The 14642-nt window shown below is 58.0% G+C and overlaps 1 protein-coding gene across 1 annotated transcript in view; it reads right to left on the bottom strand.

Moving 5' to 3' along the window:
* The window catches only part of RET (ret proto-oncogene), a 51934-nt gene extending 38092 nt beyond the window's left edge, over positions 1–13842 (bottom strand). Inside the window, exon 1 of the mRNA XM_055425711.2 lies at positions 13607–13842. Within this exon, the coding sequence (XP_055281686.2) occupies positions 13607–13676 (70 nt within the window). The 5' untranslated portion in view covers positions 13677–13842. The remainder of the gene's footprint in view (positions 1–13606) is intronic.
* Positions 13843–14642: the final 800 nt, after the last annotated feature.

Raw genomic sequence — 14642 nt, 5'->3', positions numbered from 1 at the left:
GTCCAACTCTACTGTGACCCCATGGACTGTAGCCTGTCAGGCTCCTCTGTCCACGCAAGAATATCCGGAGTGAGTTGCCATTTCCTCCTCCAGGGGATCTTCCCAACCCAGGGATCGAACCTGCATCTCCTGCATTGGCAGGCAGATCCTTTACCAACTGCGCCAACTGGGAAGCCATCTTGGGAAGCCCCGAGACTTCTACAGGACAGTTATTCTGTCCTTCAAAAGCATGATTCCGCTGTCCTGCTTCTGAGAGCTCTGTACTCGTTCTAATGGTCCCTTCTTGGTTCTCTCTTCTCTCTGGTTGCTACAGGACCTCCTGTGTTTGGTGCTCTCCTATTTCGCTCTGATGAGCCTGCCTGCTCACCCCCACGTGGGTTTTCTCCGTCTCAACTTATCTTCTAGGTGTTCTCTCCAGAGTCTCCTTAAGCACACGGCAGCCAGTCCCACAGCTCAAATGGCTGCCTCTGGGCCAAGGACTGCCACGTTCACCAGCCCTGACCTCCTCCCGAGGACCAGAGACATCCCTACCAACTTGCTCCATCCTATTCCTCCTCTCAGTTCAGCTCAGGGGACCACCCAGCCTCCCCGAGCCCTCTCTTTTTTTTGGCTGTACTGGATCTTAGTTGTGGCATGCAAGATTTAAGTTCCCCGACCAGGACTGAAGCCAGGCCCCCTGCTTTGGAAGCACAGAATCTTAGTCACTGGACCACCAGGGAAGTCCCTCCTTGAGACCACTCTTGACCCCATAGGCCCCTTGCCCCAGAGCAGCCAGGGTCAGTCAGATCAGGTCACAATCTGTCTGAAAGAACAAACTAGTGAGTGAAACAACAACTGAATCCAGGAAGCTACAAACTAATACATAAATGGTTTCATGGAGAGAGTGGGGGGTGGGTAATGGCTGGGCACATTTCGAGAACAGTGAGAATTTGGGATAGGAGACAGGGTAGGGGATCAGCGAGGTAGGTGAGATCACCTTGGCCAAGAACCCCTGGCTTGGTCTGAGAGGCACTGGGAGCCACAGGTGGGTGGTCAGTGGCAGGATGAGCCCGAGGGAGCCTCGCGGATGCCCGTTCCCTCCCACATGTTCCTGAGGCTCGTGTGGGGCACGCAGCGCCCTCTAGTGCACGACCTGCCTGGGTGAGGCCAGAGCTGGCATTGAGCAAACAAGCCCTGAGGACAGCGAAGAACGCAGTCACTGACCACCGCTCAGGAAATGACGAACCGGTAACTGAGGAACACTGCCAGCCGGGAGACGTCAGGCAGAACAGCACACACATGGACACACACACGTGTGCACTCACAGGCAGCGTCACCCTGTAGGATGTGCTACACACCCTACAGCCTCCATGTTTTGTCCCAGGCGGAGGGTGGTTTTGCAAGGGATGGTAATGTAATTTCTGCTTTTTAGGAAAAGAGCACAGATCAGGAGAGCCTGTGCCTATGAGCGCAGAGAGGGCCCCGCAGGCCAGCCCCACTGTAGCCGTAAGTGGGGCTGATGGGATGCTCAGTTCCTCCTGCGTGTGGCCATAAAACCATCACCACCACTACCCAACCCCAATCACCACTCCCAGCTATACCATCACCACTAGTGTGATCACCACTCTCCCCACAACCACCATCACCTTCACCCCCCACCTACACAGCATCACCACCACCATCACTAACTTCACCTGAACTCAGCCCCCACTATATTATCATCCCCACACCCTAACCACCACTGACACATCACCACCCTCCCCACAGCCATCACCGCACACCTTCACCCCCACCGCTGACCATGCCTGCACCATCACCAGCCCCCATCACTCACCCTCCAACCATCGCCACCATCGTTACTCTGCCAAGCATCCAGAGGCTGCAAATGAAGCAGCTTTGCCAGGTTCGACCCACATAAGATGTGGGAAGAAAGCTGGACTGCAAAGACCCACCAGGCCAGCCCTGGGCCTGTCCTGCTCACTGCTGTGCTCCCAGAACCTTGCCTGATGCCCAGCACAGAGCAGGTGAGAAGGAAAGGCCTGGGTGGGCTTCAGTAATTTGATGGTTCACGGACACCTCACTTTGAGAGCCAGCCACCTCTGTTCACGGGTCCTGGGCTCAGCTGAGTGGTCACAAGCCAGCACTTCATTGCAGGGAATATGACAGCTTGTCCCAGTCCTGATACTGGGAACTGAAGCTTCTGTCTACAAAATCATTGAGAAAACTCTGGCCTGTGCGGCTGTACCCAAAGCTAGACAGCTAAATGCATACGTGGGTGGGGAATAAAGGCCAGGGCTAGCTACTTTACCTGGTGCCCAGCGAGGACACTAGTTGCCATGAGTGCAGCCTCAATTCCAGCCTTAAATTCCCTCTTCCCAAAAGCTACCAGCAGCCCTCAGTAGGCAGCCTGTGTGCCACTGTGGCCACAGGGCTGAGTGGCCTTCCGGGTCTGGCCTGGGCAACCAACAAGGGCCAGCTGGATAGCCTGGCACACAAGAAGGAGTGAGCAGCCACCCTGGCACACCCTGGGTGCCCGGGGCTCTCCATACTCCTGAGGATTCTGTCCAGCACAGAGCCCAGGCTCCCGCCTGCCTGTCTGGTCAGGGGTTTCACACACAGCCCAGCTCTGCAGGCCTTCCCTCCATCAGACTGAGCCTCACCGTGTGGTCCACGGTGGGCAGGGCAGGCGACCCCATGCAGGGGTACTGTGTCTCCCCACACACCTGTCTGCCTGGGCTCTGCCTTGACAGGGTGGCTGGTGGCCTGGAAGAGCAGGTGGAGAGGAGAGAGCCGAGGACCAGGCCCTGCGTCAGAGGCACCGCAGACCTGTGCGTACTGGCACCTGCCTCCACACGTGAAAAGCTCTGACGTGCCCACCTTGCCCAAGCTCTCACTGGTGACCTCACTCTCCCCGTCTGTTTCCCAACTCTGGGGAAGAGAATTCACCTCTTGCTCTCAGAATGAAACTGCAACCAGGCCTAGGTCTCCTGACAACCCCCTCCTCCGCCATGCCATCCACGTAGTCCTCTGCTGATGGGAGGGAAGGGCCAGGGTGTGGCTGAAGTCTGGGGTAGTGAGGTGTGCACACGAGGTCTGCAGCCCAGCTGCATGGAGCCAGCAGCCCGAACTCCTCTCTCGTGCCCAGGCCCCAGCCTTCTGCTCCCAGAGGCCTGGGGGCCAGGCTGCACCCAGCAAGTGCCCACAGCCACCACCCACGTCCCCACCCGCCCGCACCAGCTGCAACAGCCTCACTCAGATGATGGACACTCCTGCCCAAATGTGATTTCCCAGCTGCCGCTGAGTTAATCACCAGCCTCACTGGCAGTTCCTTCCGGGTTCTATGCAAAGGAAACTGCCAATTAGGTTACAATTAATTTCTTTACCCAGGGCAAGGCCTGGCTGGAAAAAGACTGGCCACCCAAGTGGCCTGCGGATGACTGTGTGCAGGTCACCAGGCTCCCTTGGTTCTGCGGTTCCTGTGCACTGTGACCCCAGCCAATGGCAGGTGTGTCAGCCCCAACCTGGGGGGCGACAGGTCAGGACATCCCAGGCTTTGCCTCTGTCCCCCTCACACCCAGCAGGGCACTATGACTCAGACCTCAACAAATCTGTCACCTCGCTGGACCTCCCTGAACAGCCATGGTCCTGCCCGCTTCTGCCCCTCCCCCCGGCACTGTTCTCCCCCAGGCCAGGTTTAAACATTAACCAGCAAGGGCTTCCCCGAAGGCTCATCAGGTCAAGAATCTGCCGGCAACGCAGGAGACACAGGAGACACGGGTTCAATCCCTGGCTCGCGAAGATCCCCTGGAGGAGGAAATGGCAACCCACTCCAGTATTCTTGCCTGGAGAATCCCATGGACAGAGGAGCCTGGCGGGCTAGAGTCCACGTGGTTGCAAAGAGTAGGATACAACTGAGCATGTGTGCGTGCACACACACGTACACACACACACACACATTTAACCTTGAGAAGTGAGTCTAGATACAAAGGGGAGGTTTCAGCGTGACTCGTGAAAGCACAGAGACAAGCGCAGAGCCAGGCCCACGCTCCTTCTCTGCCTTGCTGCACGGCCAGCGCAGTGCTCAGCCTCTCTGCGTCTGTTCCCAGCTGTGAACAGGGACAGGGACCCTCCCTGGAAGGCTGCTGGGGCCAAGCACCTACTGCTGGGAGCCAGAGCCACTTCTCCTCCTTTCTCCCTCCCTCCTTTTTTTTTTGCAAAGAACATGTGGTTTATTAAAGACAACTTATCGTCAGCAGCATTTATTCAAAGAACAAAACAGATGAAAAAATAAAAGCAGACTAACATTCTGACCCTTGGAGTGAGATTGACTGAATTCATTCAGCCCAGTGTCCAGAGTCCTAGGGATAGCTTCCCAAGGAGGAAGCCTTGGAGTCTCGGGGTCTCTTGGCACCTCCCTTGAGAGTCTCGGGAGGGGGAACTGCCAAGGGCAGACCCTTGCATTGGGGGAGCTCAATCTAACCTGGGTATAGTCCCTGTGCTCTTCTGACCTTCATCACAAGGTCAAGGAGAGGGCACTGGACCCAGGTCTGCCACTGAGGCAAATCAGATGCAGTGATTCAAGTAGGACGGTCCCCGGAAAGAGGAAGGTGGAGAGACAGGCAAGAGAGATGCACTGGGGTCCTGGTCCGTGTCTGCTGGGTCACAGGCTGCGGTCCCAGCCTCAGGCTGTGAAGCGATCACGCAGGGGCTGACCACCAGCAGACAAGCTGTGGGATGAGCGTGAGCCGGGCTGCTGGGAGGAGGTATGTTTCTGCCCCATACGGGGGTCTTTACACCCTAGTTCTCCCTTACTCCCAGTTCTATTACAGAGCTCAGAGCTCAGAGGTCCCCAGCCAGGACCTCCTGGAAAACCAGGAAGGCCCCAGAGGCAGGGAGAGAGGATGCTGACTGACTCTGGAAGGTTAGGAAGACCACGTCTCCAACCTGCTTCCTCCTTTCCAGCCTTACCCTTCATTTCCAAATCAAGCACTTGCCAACCTGCAATAAATAACCAGGAGTCTGAATAAAGAGCAAAAATCTCCCAGATACTGTGTGGGAAGAGGAAGAAAAAGGGAAGCATACAAAGTCCCAGAAGCATCCAAGGGACAACCTGGCAAGAAGCTGCCTCCTCCCTGACTCCTGAATGAGACCTCCCTGGGCCCACAAAGGCTTCCTGCTAACCCTGGTCAGGCCTTCCCACCTTTAGCAGGGTCCCAGCTCACGCAGCTTCTGGGTGAGAGGGTGGGGCACACTGCTGTGATACATTCTGCTGTCCCAGGAAAACAGCTTCAAGGGACTGGCAGCACGACATCACACAGCTGCAATTACAGTAATCAACTTACCCCAGATCTGCCGGGTTATTTTTGGAGTCTGGATTGAGGTTTAGTAAGACAGGACGGCCCTGGGTTCTCCTACTGCTCAGTCCTTCCTTGTCAAGTGGGCTGGGTAGGTCACTGGTCCCCAGAACCCCCCACCTCCAGCCCCAGATCTTCTGCAGGATGGTCTTCGGCCACTGGCATCTCACATATAAGGGACACCATTGCTTCTGGAACATCTGAGCTCAATGTGGCTTTAGGGTCTGTGTCTTCTGAGACTATCCTTAGGGTCCCAGTGACTCAACCCCACACAAGGACACTGGATGAACCCATGTGCTCCTCAAAAGGGACCTGGGTTCAGACACTGAAATGTCTCTGGCCAAAAACAGCTTCTTAGCAACACCTGGAGGAAATTTGATAAAGCAAAGTAAACTCAACAACAAAAGAAGGTCCACCCAATTAAAACGGGAAAAATAGTTACTTCTCCAAAAAAGATACAAATGGCCAAGAAGCAAGTGAAAAGACTCTCGGCATCACCAATAATTAAGAAAAAGCAAATCAAAACCATAGGTAAGGACATTGCTCTGTAGCCAAGAAGATGGATACAATTTAAAAGTATAAACAGAAAGTAACAAGTGTTGGTGAGGATGTGGTAAAACTAGAACCCTCAAACACAGCTGGTAAAATTGTAAAATGTTTCAGCTGTTATCAGAAAATAGCTTGGCAGTTTCTCAAAAAAGAAAGTTGAAATTATCGGGTGATCCAGCAATTCTACTCCAAAGTAAACACGTAAGAGAACTGAAAGCAGGGATTCAGACAGACACTCACACATAAATGTTCACAGCAGCATTGTTCACAGAAGCCAAAAGGTGTAAACAACCCAAATGTCCACCGAGAAGAATGAATAAATAAATGTGATACATGCTGCACTGGCCCAAAAGTTCATAAACCCAAACAAACTTCTTGGCCAACCCAATGCATGCAGTGGAATATTACACTTAAAAAGGAGTGAAATACCAATGCATGCTACAATGTGGATGTACCTCCAACCAAGTAAAAGGAGCCTGATACAAACGAAAGGTCAGTTTATATTAAACATCCAAAATAGACACGTCCGTAGAGATAGGTGGAGTGGGAGTTACCAGGGGCTAGGTGCACTGCCTAATGGGTATGGGGTTTCCTTTGGGGGGATGACAATAACGTTCTGGAACTACACTGGGGTGATCAATATGCAATGCTGTGAATGTACTAAATCCCACTGAATTGTTCCCTTTAATTTTGTTATGTGAATTTTAATTGTTTACCACCCCATTCCTCCCCCTATCTCTGCAGGAGACCCACCCCGGAAGAGGCAGGGGCATGAGTCCAGAGGGGGCCCCAGGAGTCTGCACAGGTGCCCCAGAATGCATCCCACCTAACCACCATGCTCTCCTCTGCACACCGGCTTCTCTTGCGGAGAGAAGGACACTGTGATGGGATTCCAGCCTGTGGACATGCAAAGAGCCCGGGGCCCTACAGGCCTGACTCCTCAGGGCTCTGGGCCCCTCCCGTGCACACAGTCAGGTGTGGAGCGACTGCCAAGGTTGGGGGGGCAGGAGCAGGAGACAAACGAACAGGGTTGAGACTGGGGGTTTCTGTCACCCCCAAGTTCACAATCTTTCCCGCTCACATAGGTACAGGGCATAGGAGGCTGCAGAAGCAGAGTCAAGAGGGTCCCAGGGGAGACTCCTCAAAGATCTGTGGATCACACATGTGGTCTCCTGTAAGGATCCCCTGCAGGTGCCAATCTGAAGGGGAGGCTCAACCCAGGAGCAAAGCATATGTGCTCACAGCACAGAGTGCATGGTAACCTCGTGCCCACATCAGGGTTAAGAGGTGGCAGAATGGAGCCCTGATTCCATCCTTCCTCCTTCCCAGAAAGAAAAAAAGAGACAGCAGAGGATGCACCCCGGGCAATGCTGGAAGGGCAGGATGGGGGAGGCGGCAAGGAGAAAGCCCACACAGGACCAGTCCCCTAGCTTCTGGGTCTTTCCCTGTTTCACTGTATCTGTGTCTTTGACTATTTCAGGGGCAGAAAAACCCGAGGAAGAAACTCCATAAACTCCTTCCCTCCACCCGGACTCCTAGCACCACGCTGTGCACCCCCAGATCACTCCTGCCCCCACACCTGTCTCACTCTCGGGGTCTGGCACATAGATCGCGTATCTTCCCGAGCATTTTCCAGGCCGTTAGTTAAAGCTTAGGAACTTACACTTTCTCTTTTCCTCTTTTTGTTAATTAAAGCTTAGGAACTTACATGGTGTCTTTTCCCCCTTTGCTAAGACTAAGAACCACTGGAAATTTCTGGCAATCCCATAGGCGGGAATGTGGGACTAGAACCAGTTCTTATGTCCATTGTCTTACCAGGGAGGTTCTGATTGTTTCAGAAGCAGAATCCTTTCTCCAATCACAGGGCAGTCAGAGCTGGTACTCAGGGCACAGCTCGGAGCTCTGCCTCCCTCTCCTGGCCACCCTGCCCCTTGGGCGCTTCTCTGGAGCTCAGGGGCCCTGTGGAGCCCAGACAGTAGCTCCCAGGTCAGAAGAGCGAAGGCTTAAGACGGGGATAAAGTCAAGTCACAGTACCTGAATCTGGGGGTGGTGGGCTGGAGCCCCCAGGACCTGGGTCTGCAGGGGCAGGGGTGTCTCTCCTGAGCGGGTCCCAGAACTGGGCCCTGCCTGCCACAGAGGCCCCCAGCCCCAGGAGGTATCACTGATGTCAGGGAGAGCCTGCAGCGGCCGGACCAACAGGTGGGCACACAGCTGTCCAGGTGCACAGGTGACCTTTCTACAGCAGTGCCTTGGCTGCTGTACTTTGTGGAGCCACTCTCCAGGCAAAAGCAAACAGAGGTGTTTGCTCAGGGCTGGCCACCTGCTCTCCTTGAGGGCCCAGATGGTGCCTGAACTGCCTTCCCCAAGGTCCTGCTGGCATCATCACCCCCACAACCACGCTTTCTAGGGGGCATCAGTTCTACCTCCCTGCTCTCTCTTGCCCCACCCCACCTTGCCCAGGGTCTCAGAGTGGACAGCTCATAGGGCCACTGACTTACAGCCTCCAGCCTCAGGGACAGGCGCCAGGGGCTCCCACAATTATCCAGCTGTGAGGCCAGAGCTTGATGGAAGCCCAGGTCTCGTCTGGCCCAGTGCTCAGGGAAGGCAGATGGTGAGAGGATTGGGAGGCAAGGCCAGGCAGGAGGTGGGCCCCGTCCACAGGGGCTCCCAGGGCTTCAGTCCGAAGGGGACAATACTCTAAGGTCCTCTGAGGTGTGGTGGAGCTCTGTCTTGGGAGCCACAGCCTCCCTTGAGCATGGAAACACGGGGGTTGGGGAGGGGGCGCTGGGGCTCCCACCCCACTACTCTGGGGCAGGGAGGAAAAGCCACGTGGGCTCTGGAGGCCTGAGTCTTCACACCCCTTCAGGCCCCCCTGAGACCACCCAGGTCATGGCCCTCAGAGGGGCATCCTGAGCTGATCTCTCTTCACACCGACCCCCCAGCCTTCCGGGAGCTGAAGCGGAGCTGACGCGCGTCCACCCATAAAGCACAGCACTCAGCCCTTGAGGACCCAGGGCAAGCAAGTGAGAGGGAGGGAGGGGGATGACCTCCATGCCATCACACCCTGGGGCCCAAGCCCAGGAGGGCCCCTTTCCTGCCTGGCAGCCCACCATCGCCCCTCCCACCCGGCCCCCCAGCCTGCCTTCCGCCACGCACTTCCATTTGAAATCACACACACACATCTGAGATAAGTCACTGGCGCTTCCTTCACTGCCCATTTCTCTGAGGTCAGAGTCACCTTCTGCGTTCTCCCCGGGTGCACCCCTAGTCCTGGAGAAGCTCCCTGGGCAGCAGGTGGTCCCTCGGAGGGTGTTTGTGGGCTGCTCACCAGTAGTGTTATTGTTACTATTAAGTCACACTCTCTCAGAAAAACAATTGCAGAAACCAGGAGGAAGAAGAGAAAGAAATGAAGTGGAGGAGGAGAGGGGGGACAGGAGCCCGAAGACAACCCCCACAGGAGGAAGTGTCCTCCCCCAGGGTCTCCACACTGGAAACTAGCCACTTCTTCAGGATAGAAGGAAGCGATGCTGTTGTGGGGGGCACTTCTCCAGCTCTGCCTCTTTCCTGGGGTGCCCAGTGAGCACTTTCTTCTCCCAGCGTGTCCTGGAGTGCAGGTAAGGAGACACAGTCGTACCCATGTGACCTGAAGCCCAGCCCCTGCCCCCACTCCTCAGCATCTTGGCTTCTGTCAGGTCCTAGGTCCCCAGGCAGAGGTGGGTGCAAGTGTCACACTCTCTGCCTACACCACTAGCACACCCCCTCCCCTGGGGCCAGTTATGACAGGACCCCTCCTGGAGGCGGTTCCTGGATCGGTAGGACTCCCAGACATCAGCTACAGTAGCAGTCCCACCTGAGAATCAGCCAGAGTCCTGGGGGCTCCTGACTCAGGTGTTGGGGAGCATGGCAGCACACTTCCCTCCCAGACCCAGGCCAGGCTGTCCCTCGGGCCCCCGGAGCTCCCCACCAGGGGGTGACCAGTGAGTAAGCAGGCTCAGGGCCACTCCCCCCCGCCCAGGACCCCTCCTGAGCACTGCTGCAGGTCCCCACCGCCACTGGCCCAGAGGAGGGGCTTGCTGAAAACCAGAGGACCAGGGGCGCAGAGTCATGAAGTCCTCTTCATGGGCTCAGGCACACAGGCCGTGGAGCCTCAGTTTCCTTACCTATGAAATGGGAAAACAAGGCCACAACCCTCAAGGTTTCGGGAGGATACCGTGAGTAGTAGACAGGCGGTGCCGAGCATAGGATCATCAGGCCATGGGGTGGCTGTTGCTGGCATCACCTTATCCAGTTAAGACCAATGGGCAGAGGACACCTCTCTCAGGTCACAGGGAGAGAAGGCCTCAGGCAAGGCAGCAGTTTCCTGCCCCCACCCTGCTTCCCCTTGGCACCCCATACTCCAGTTTAACAGATACCATAATTTTTAATTTGCTTTCTCCTCCCCTGGCTAAAAGGCCATTAGCACCCCATTAGGTGAAAGAATCCCATTTTCTTCACACCACGAAGGAAACAGTGATTTACTTAGCCGTCCCTAATGCAATTCTGCAGAATAAAGGCAATTTTGCAATGGTCTCAATAAACTTTCCCATTTGCTCTCTGCTCGCAGACCCCACCCTTAGGAGCCTACCAGCTGACCCAGCCCCTTGCTCCCTCAGAAGGCTGGACTCCGCTAGCGCCTAGGACAGTCAGGACAGGCAGCTCCTGAGGCCAGAAGGGCTTAGGGGGCTGTGGTGGAGGAGAAAGGAGGCTGGACCCAGGTAAGCCTGGTGAAGCACAGCATCACTCATCCCTGGCCAGAAAGGGAAGGGGTGGAAAGAGAAACAAAGAGGGCGGCAGAGCAGGCTTCCTGGCTGAGGGGCTGTGCTGGCACCCGCTGGTCTGGGCAGAAGTGGCACACCCAGGTCCAACTGCAGAAGGGTAGGGCCTGCAGTTTGGAGGGCAGGTCTCTCCTTGTGGGCAGAGGTGCTGAGCAAAATGGGACCCCAGATGCCAGGCCAGGAAGATGGGAGGTGCGAGGCCTAGTGAGGAAGAGCAGGGGGTCAGGGAGAAGCTGCTGGGTGAGCGGTCAGCCTGAGGCATTCAGGACGAGCCCTGGAAGCTGGGACTCAGTTTCTTCATCCACGCCACAGGGACGCCTGTACCTGCACTGGAGCAGCCAAACGCCACACACTCTTCTGAGAACAACTTCTAGATGGGAGTTCTTTAGCTCTGGATCCAGGATGCCCCAGGTGGACGGGCTGTGCCCCCTGAGTGTGAGTAGGGAGGAGCAGGTGTCCCTGTGTATACATGCGGGGGTCCAGTGTGTGGGAGTGGCAGGGAGGGGGGCTGGGTTTCCCAGATGAGGATGTAGTGTGAGGGGCTGAGCATGGGCGTGAGTGTGTCCACAGGCCTCATGATCACGTATCCTTGGGAAAGAGCAGTGGTGTCTCAGTGATCGCCAAGAGTGAGTACGAGAGGGTGTGAGCATGGATTCAAGAGCGCGTGTGTGTGCCCTCACACAGATTCCAGAGTGTGGGTGAGCAGCCTGTCCTACTCTCGGAGTCAGTGTCTGGGATGGCACCTTTTTCTGAAGGCGTGCGCATTCTTACACAATGAGAGTGTGTACACGTGGAGGGGGGACTCTAGGGGTCTGGGGATGTCCTATGACCTTGCTCTGAGCACCCCGAGCCCTCTAGCCCATCCCTGCCAGCCCTGAGGCAGTGCTTTCCTTCCCCAACACTCGGGTCCAGGCCGCTGCCACTCCATCTGGTTGCCTCCCTACCCTCTCTCTCACCAGCCGTCCAGCACAGAAGAGAGCTTCCGGTCTTGGGGAGGTAGGTCTAGGCCAGCAGGGAAGGCTTTTATCCTCTAGAGACCCAGCCCATCCCCCAGGGAACAGGCACGGCCACTGAAGCGCTGCATCCACAAGGGGGCGCCCCGAGGCCGGGCTACTCCCAGCCTGGGCGAGTCCCGGAGCAGCGGCCCCGGCTCACTAGTGGCAGCCAGGAGCACCACACCGAGAGCTCCAGGGCTGCCACTCTGAGTAAAGTGCCCGCAGGCCTCTCCAAACGCCCCGCTGTCTCCTCCTGGGTACCGCGGGGCCACCTCTCCACTCTCAGTGTCACCAATCATGGTTTCTTACTCATCCCGTTGGAAGAGTGGGTGGGGCAGGAGACTTGCTTTCCCTGGATTGGAGCGCCTTTCTCCCACCACCAAACTCCGTGAGTCCAGGCTGTGAAAAAGTCACTTGCATTCCTACCAAGTGTCACAGGTCCATGCCAGCTGCCCCGCTTCCAGTCCAGTCCTCCTAGCCTCAGCTGGACATCCTGACTAAGCATAGCAAAGGCATGGGAAGTCCTCTGCAAGGTTCTGAGGCCGCCCAGCCCACCCTGGCTTCCGGCTCTCACCTGATCACCCGCCCATCACTACAAAGTTGCAAAGCAGAGTTACAAGAGATCTTCTGAACACCTTGTCTGTGTTTACTTCTGCTGTCTTCAGCCTTTTCCTGCCTCTTTCCCCCTCACAGCACCTTGACACCAGACTCCCATGCTTCCCCAGGGCATGAAGAAGATTTCTCCCCTGCCTTTTCTGTGATGGGCTGGGCGCCCATCCTAGTTTAAGTATCTGCTTCTTGAGCTTAGGATCCAGTCACAAATGAAACCTTGGGCAGGCCTGTGAACCCACGGTCTCTGCAGGACCAAGGGTCAGAAGGAGGGAACCAGTACCTTTTGTATTCCCAAAGGCCGCAGGGAAAGGTGGGGGAGGTTGGCGGGGGCTACTCTCAGTGGGAAATCTGGTGCATACATATAAGTATTTAAGAAAGAGAAATCGGGGACAGTTTGAGAGAAACTAAAATTCGTGGCCACAGCTGGTAAGGAGCAAAGATTCCACAGCCTTGGGGTTCATTCATCTTGTCAAGAGTTTTGGAGGTGGAGGCAGTGAGTAGCCTTTGCAAAGCCACTTCGAATCCTCCCAGCACCGATGCTGACGACACACAGCCCTACTCCACTCCAGGATGATCAAAGCGCTTGGTGCAGGTTGGCCCCGCACCGTCAAATGGTGCCAAAGGCCGCACCTTCAGGTGCCCCTGCGGGGCAGCAGCAGGGGACTCTAAAACGCTGGTGGGACTGGAGCCAGGGCCGGCGGCTCTGGGCCATCCCGAGCGGGCCCTCGAGGGCTGCCTCCCTGGATGCCACAGGCTTGGGGGATTTTTTAAGGAGTAGGGTGGCAAGAATGCACAAGGCAAAGGCAACCGTTTCTAAAAGAGCAAATCTTCTCCGCTCTCACCTGAGAGAGGATGTCAGAGCTGGAGGAGAAACGCACCGACGTGGAGTGCGAAATGGAAAACAAGACGGAGCAATCGTTTCCAGAAACACAACTCCTGCTCGTGGCGGGCTTTCTAGGGCTACCTTACCCGTCCTCCCGCACCTGCCCCGAAACGCCGACAAGACCCACTCGGTTCGCCCCGAGACGCCGCTGCGGCGCGAGGCGCTACCAGGCAGGCAAGCGCGGCTGCGACTCGGGCCCTGGGCACCGACCCTGGCCGCCCGGCCCGAGACCCGCCCAGCCCGGGGCCCGAGGCGCGCTGCCCGCCACACCACCCCGCTCCCAGAGGAGCCCAGGCGCCCAGGAACCGCGTGGCCCGCTGCCCGCCGCAAACAGAAGGGCGTTTTCGACCGCGTCCACTCCACCGCGCGGCGCCAACTTCGCCCCGGCCGCCGCGGGCGCCAGTCCCCGACAGAACTCACCTTCGCCGAGCAGCGGCAGCAGCAGCAGCAGCAACCGCAGCCCCACGGCGCGGGCCGTCGCCTTCGCCATCGCCGGTGCGCGCTGCGGCCGCGGCGAGTGGGGCGCTTCCTCGGGCTGGGGGGCTCAGCGGCGGGGTGCGGCGCTCAGCCGGGCCGCCCCATGCCCGTCCCGGAGCGGAGGACGCGGCGAGCGCTGCGGCCGCCGAGCGTCGGGGCGCGGGCTCCGGGCACTGGGCGCAGCCGTGCGCCGGGCTCGGGGCGCGGGACTGAGGCGGGGAGCGCGCGGCGGCCCCGGAGCCCAGGGCAGGGGCGGGGCGGGCGGCGAGGGGGGCGGGCCGGGGGCGGGGCGGGCGCGGCCGGGGTGCGGGGGTGAGGGCGGGGCGCGGGGAGCACCCCGGGCGATGCCTGCTGCGGTTCCCCCGGGCCGAGGGCTACGAGACCAGAGCCGGACGCGGGGTGCCGGCCGGGCGGGGCTCGAGGAGCGGCGAGGTGCGGGACCCGGGCACCGGCCTGGCAGCCGCAGCCCCGAGCCGCGCAGCCCCGCGCGCACAGTCGCTCTTCCTCAGCCTCTGCGCCCTCTCGCTATCTCTGCGCTGCTAACGTCCCTGTCGCCCCGAGAGGGCAGGGGAACCGGGCGGGGATGCGGGGTCCGGGCGGACTGGCTGGGGATGCGCCGGAGCGGACGCGCAGACGAGGCGGGCGCCCCGCCTCCAGGCTCCGGGCGCGGCGCGCATCCTCCGCCATTTCTCGGAGGGGGAGGTGCGGTGGGAGCGCGGCCTCTCTGGGGGCCGGAGGCGGGAGGAGGGGAAGAGCCCCCGCGAGGGACGCGCTCCAGGGGTGCGCCTGGCGCGTGGCTTCCGAAGCCCCTCCGGGGGTGTCCTCGCGTTAGTTTGTGAACCCCTCTTTAGGACTGGTCCAGCCAATGAAAAGCAGAATCAGACTGGGCACACCTTTCAAGGAGACGGGGAGCTGGCTTTAACGGGATGCTTTCTCCCCCACCACGCATTAGAATTCTTAGGATGTGGGACTGACTGGG

Source organism: Moschus berezovskii, chromosome 12 (assembly GCF_049115385.1).
Source record: "Moschus berezovskii isolate FMDL1 chromosome 12, NW_MosBer_1.0, whole genome shotgun sequence".
Classification (NCBI taxonomy): domain Eukaryota; kingdom Metazoa; phylum Chordata; class Mammalia; order Artiodactyla; family Moschidae; genus Moschus; species Moschus berezovskii.
This window is presented reverse-complemented; position numbering and strand designations above follow the sequence as displayed.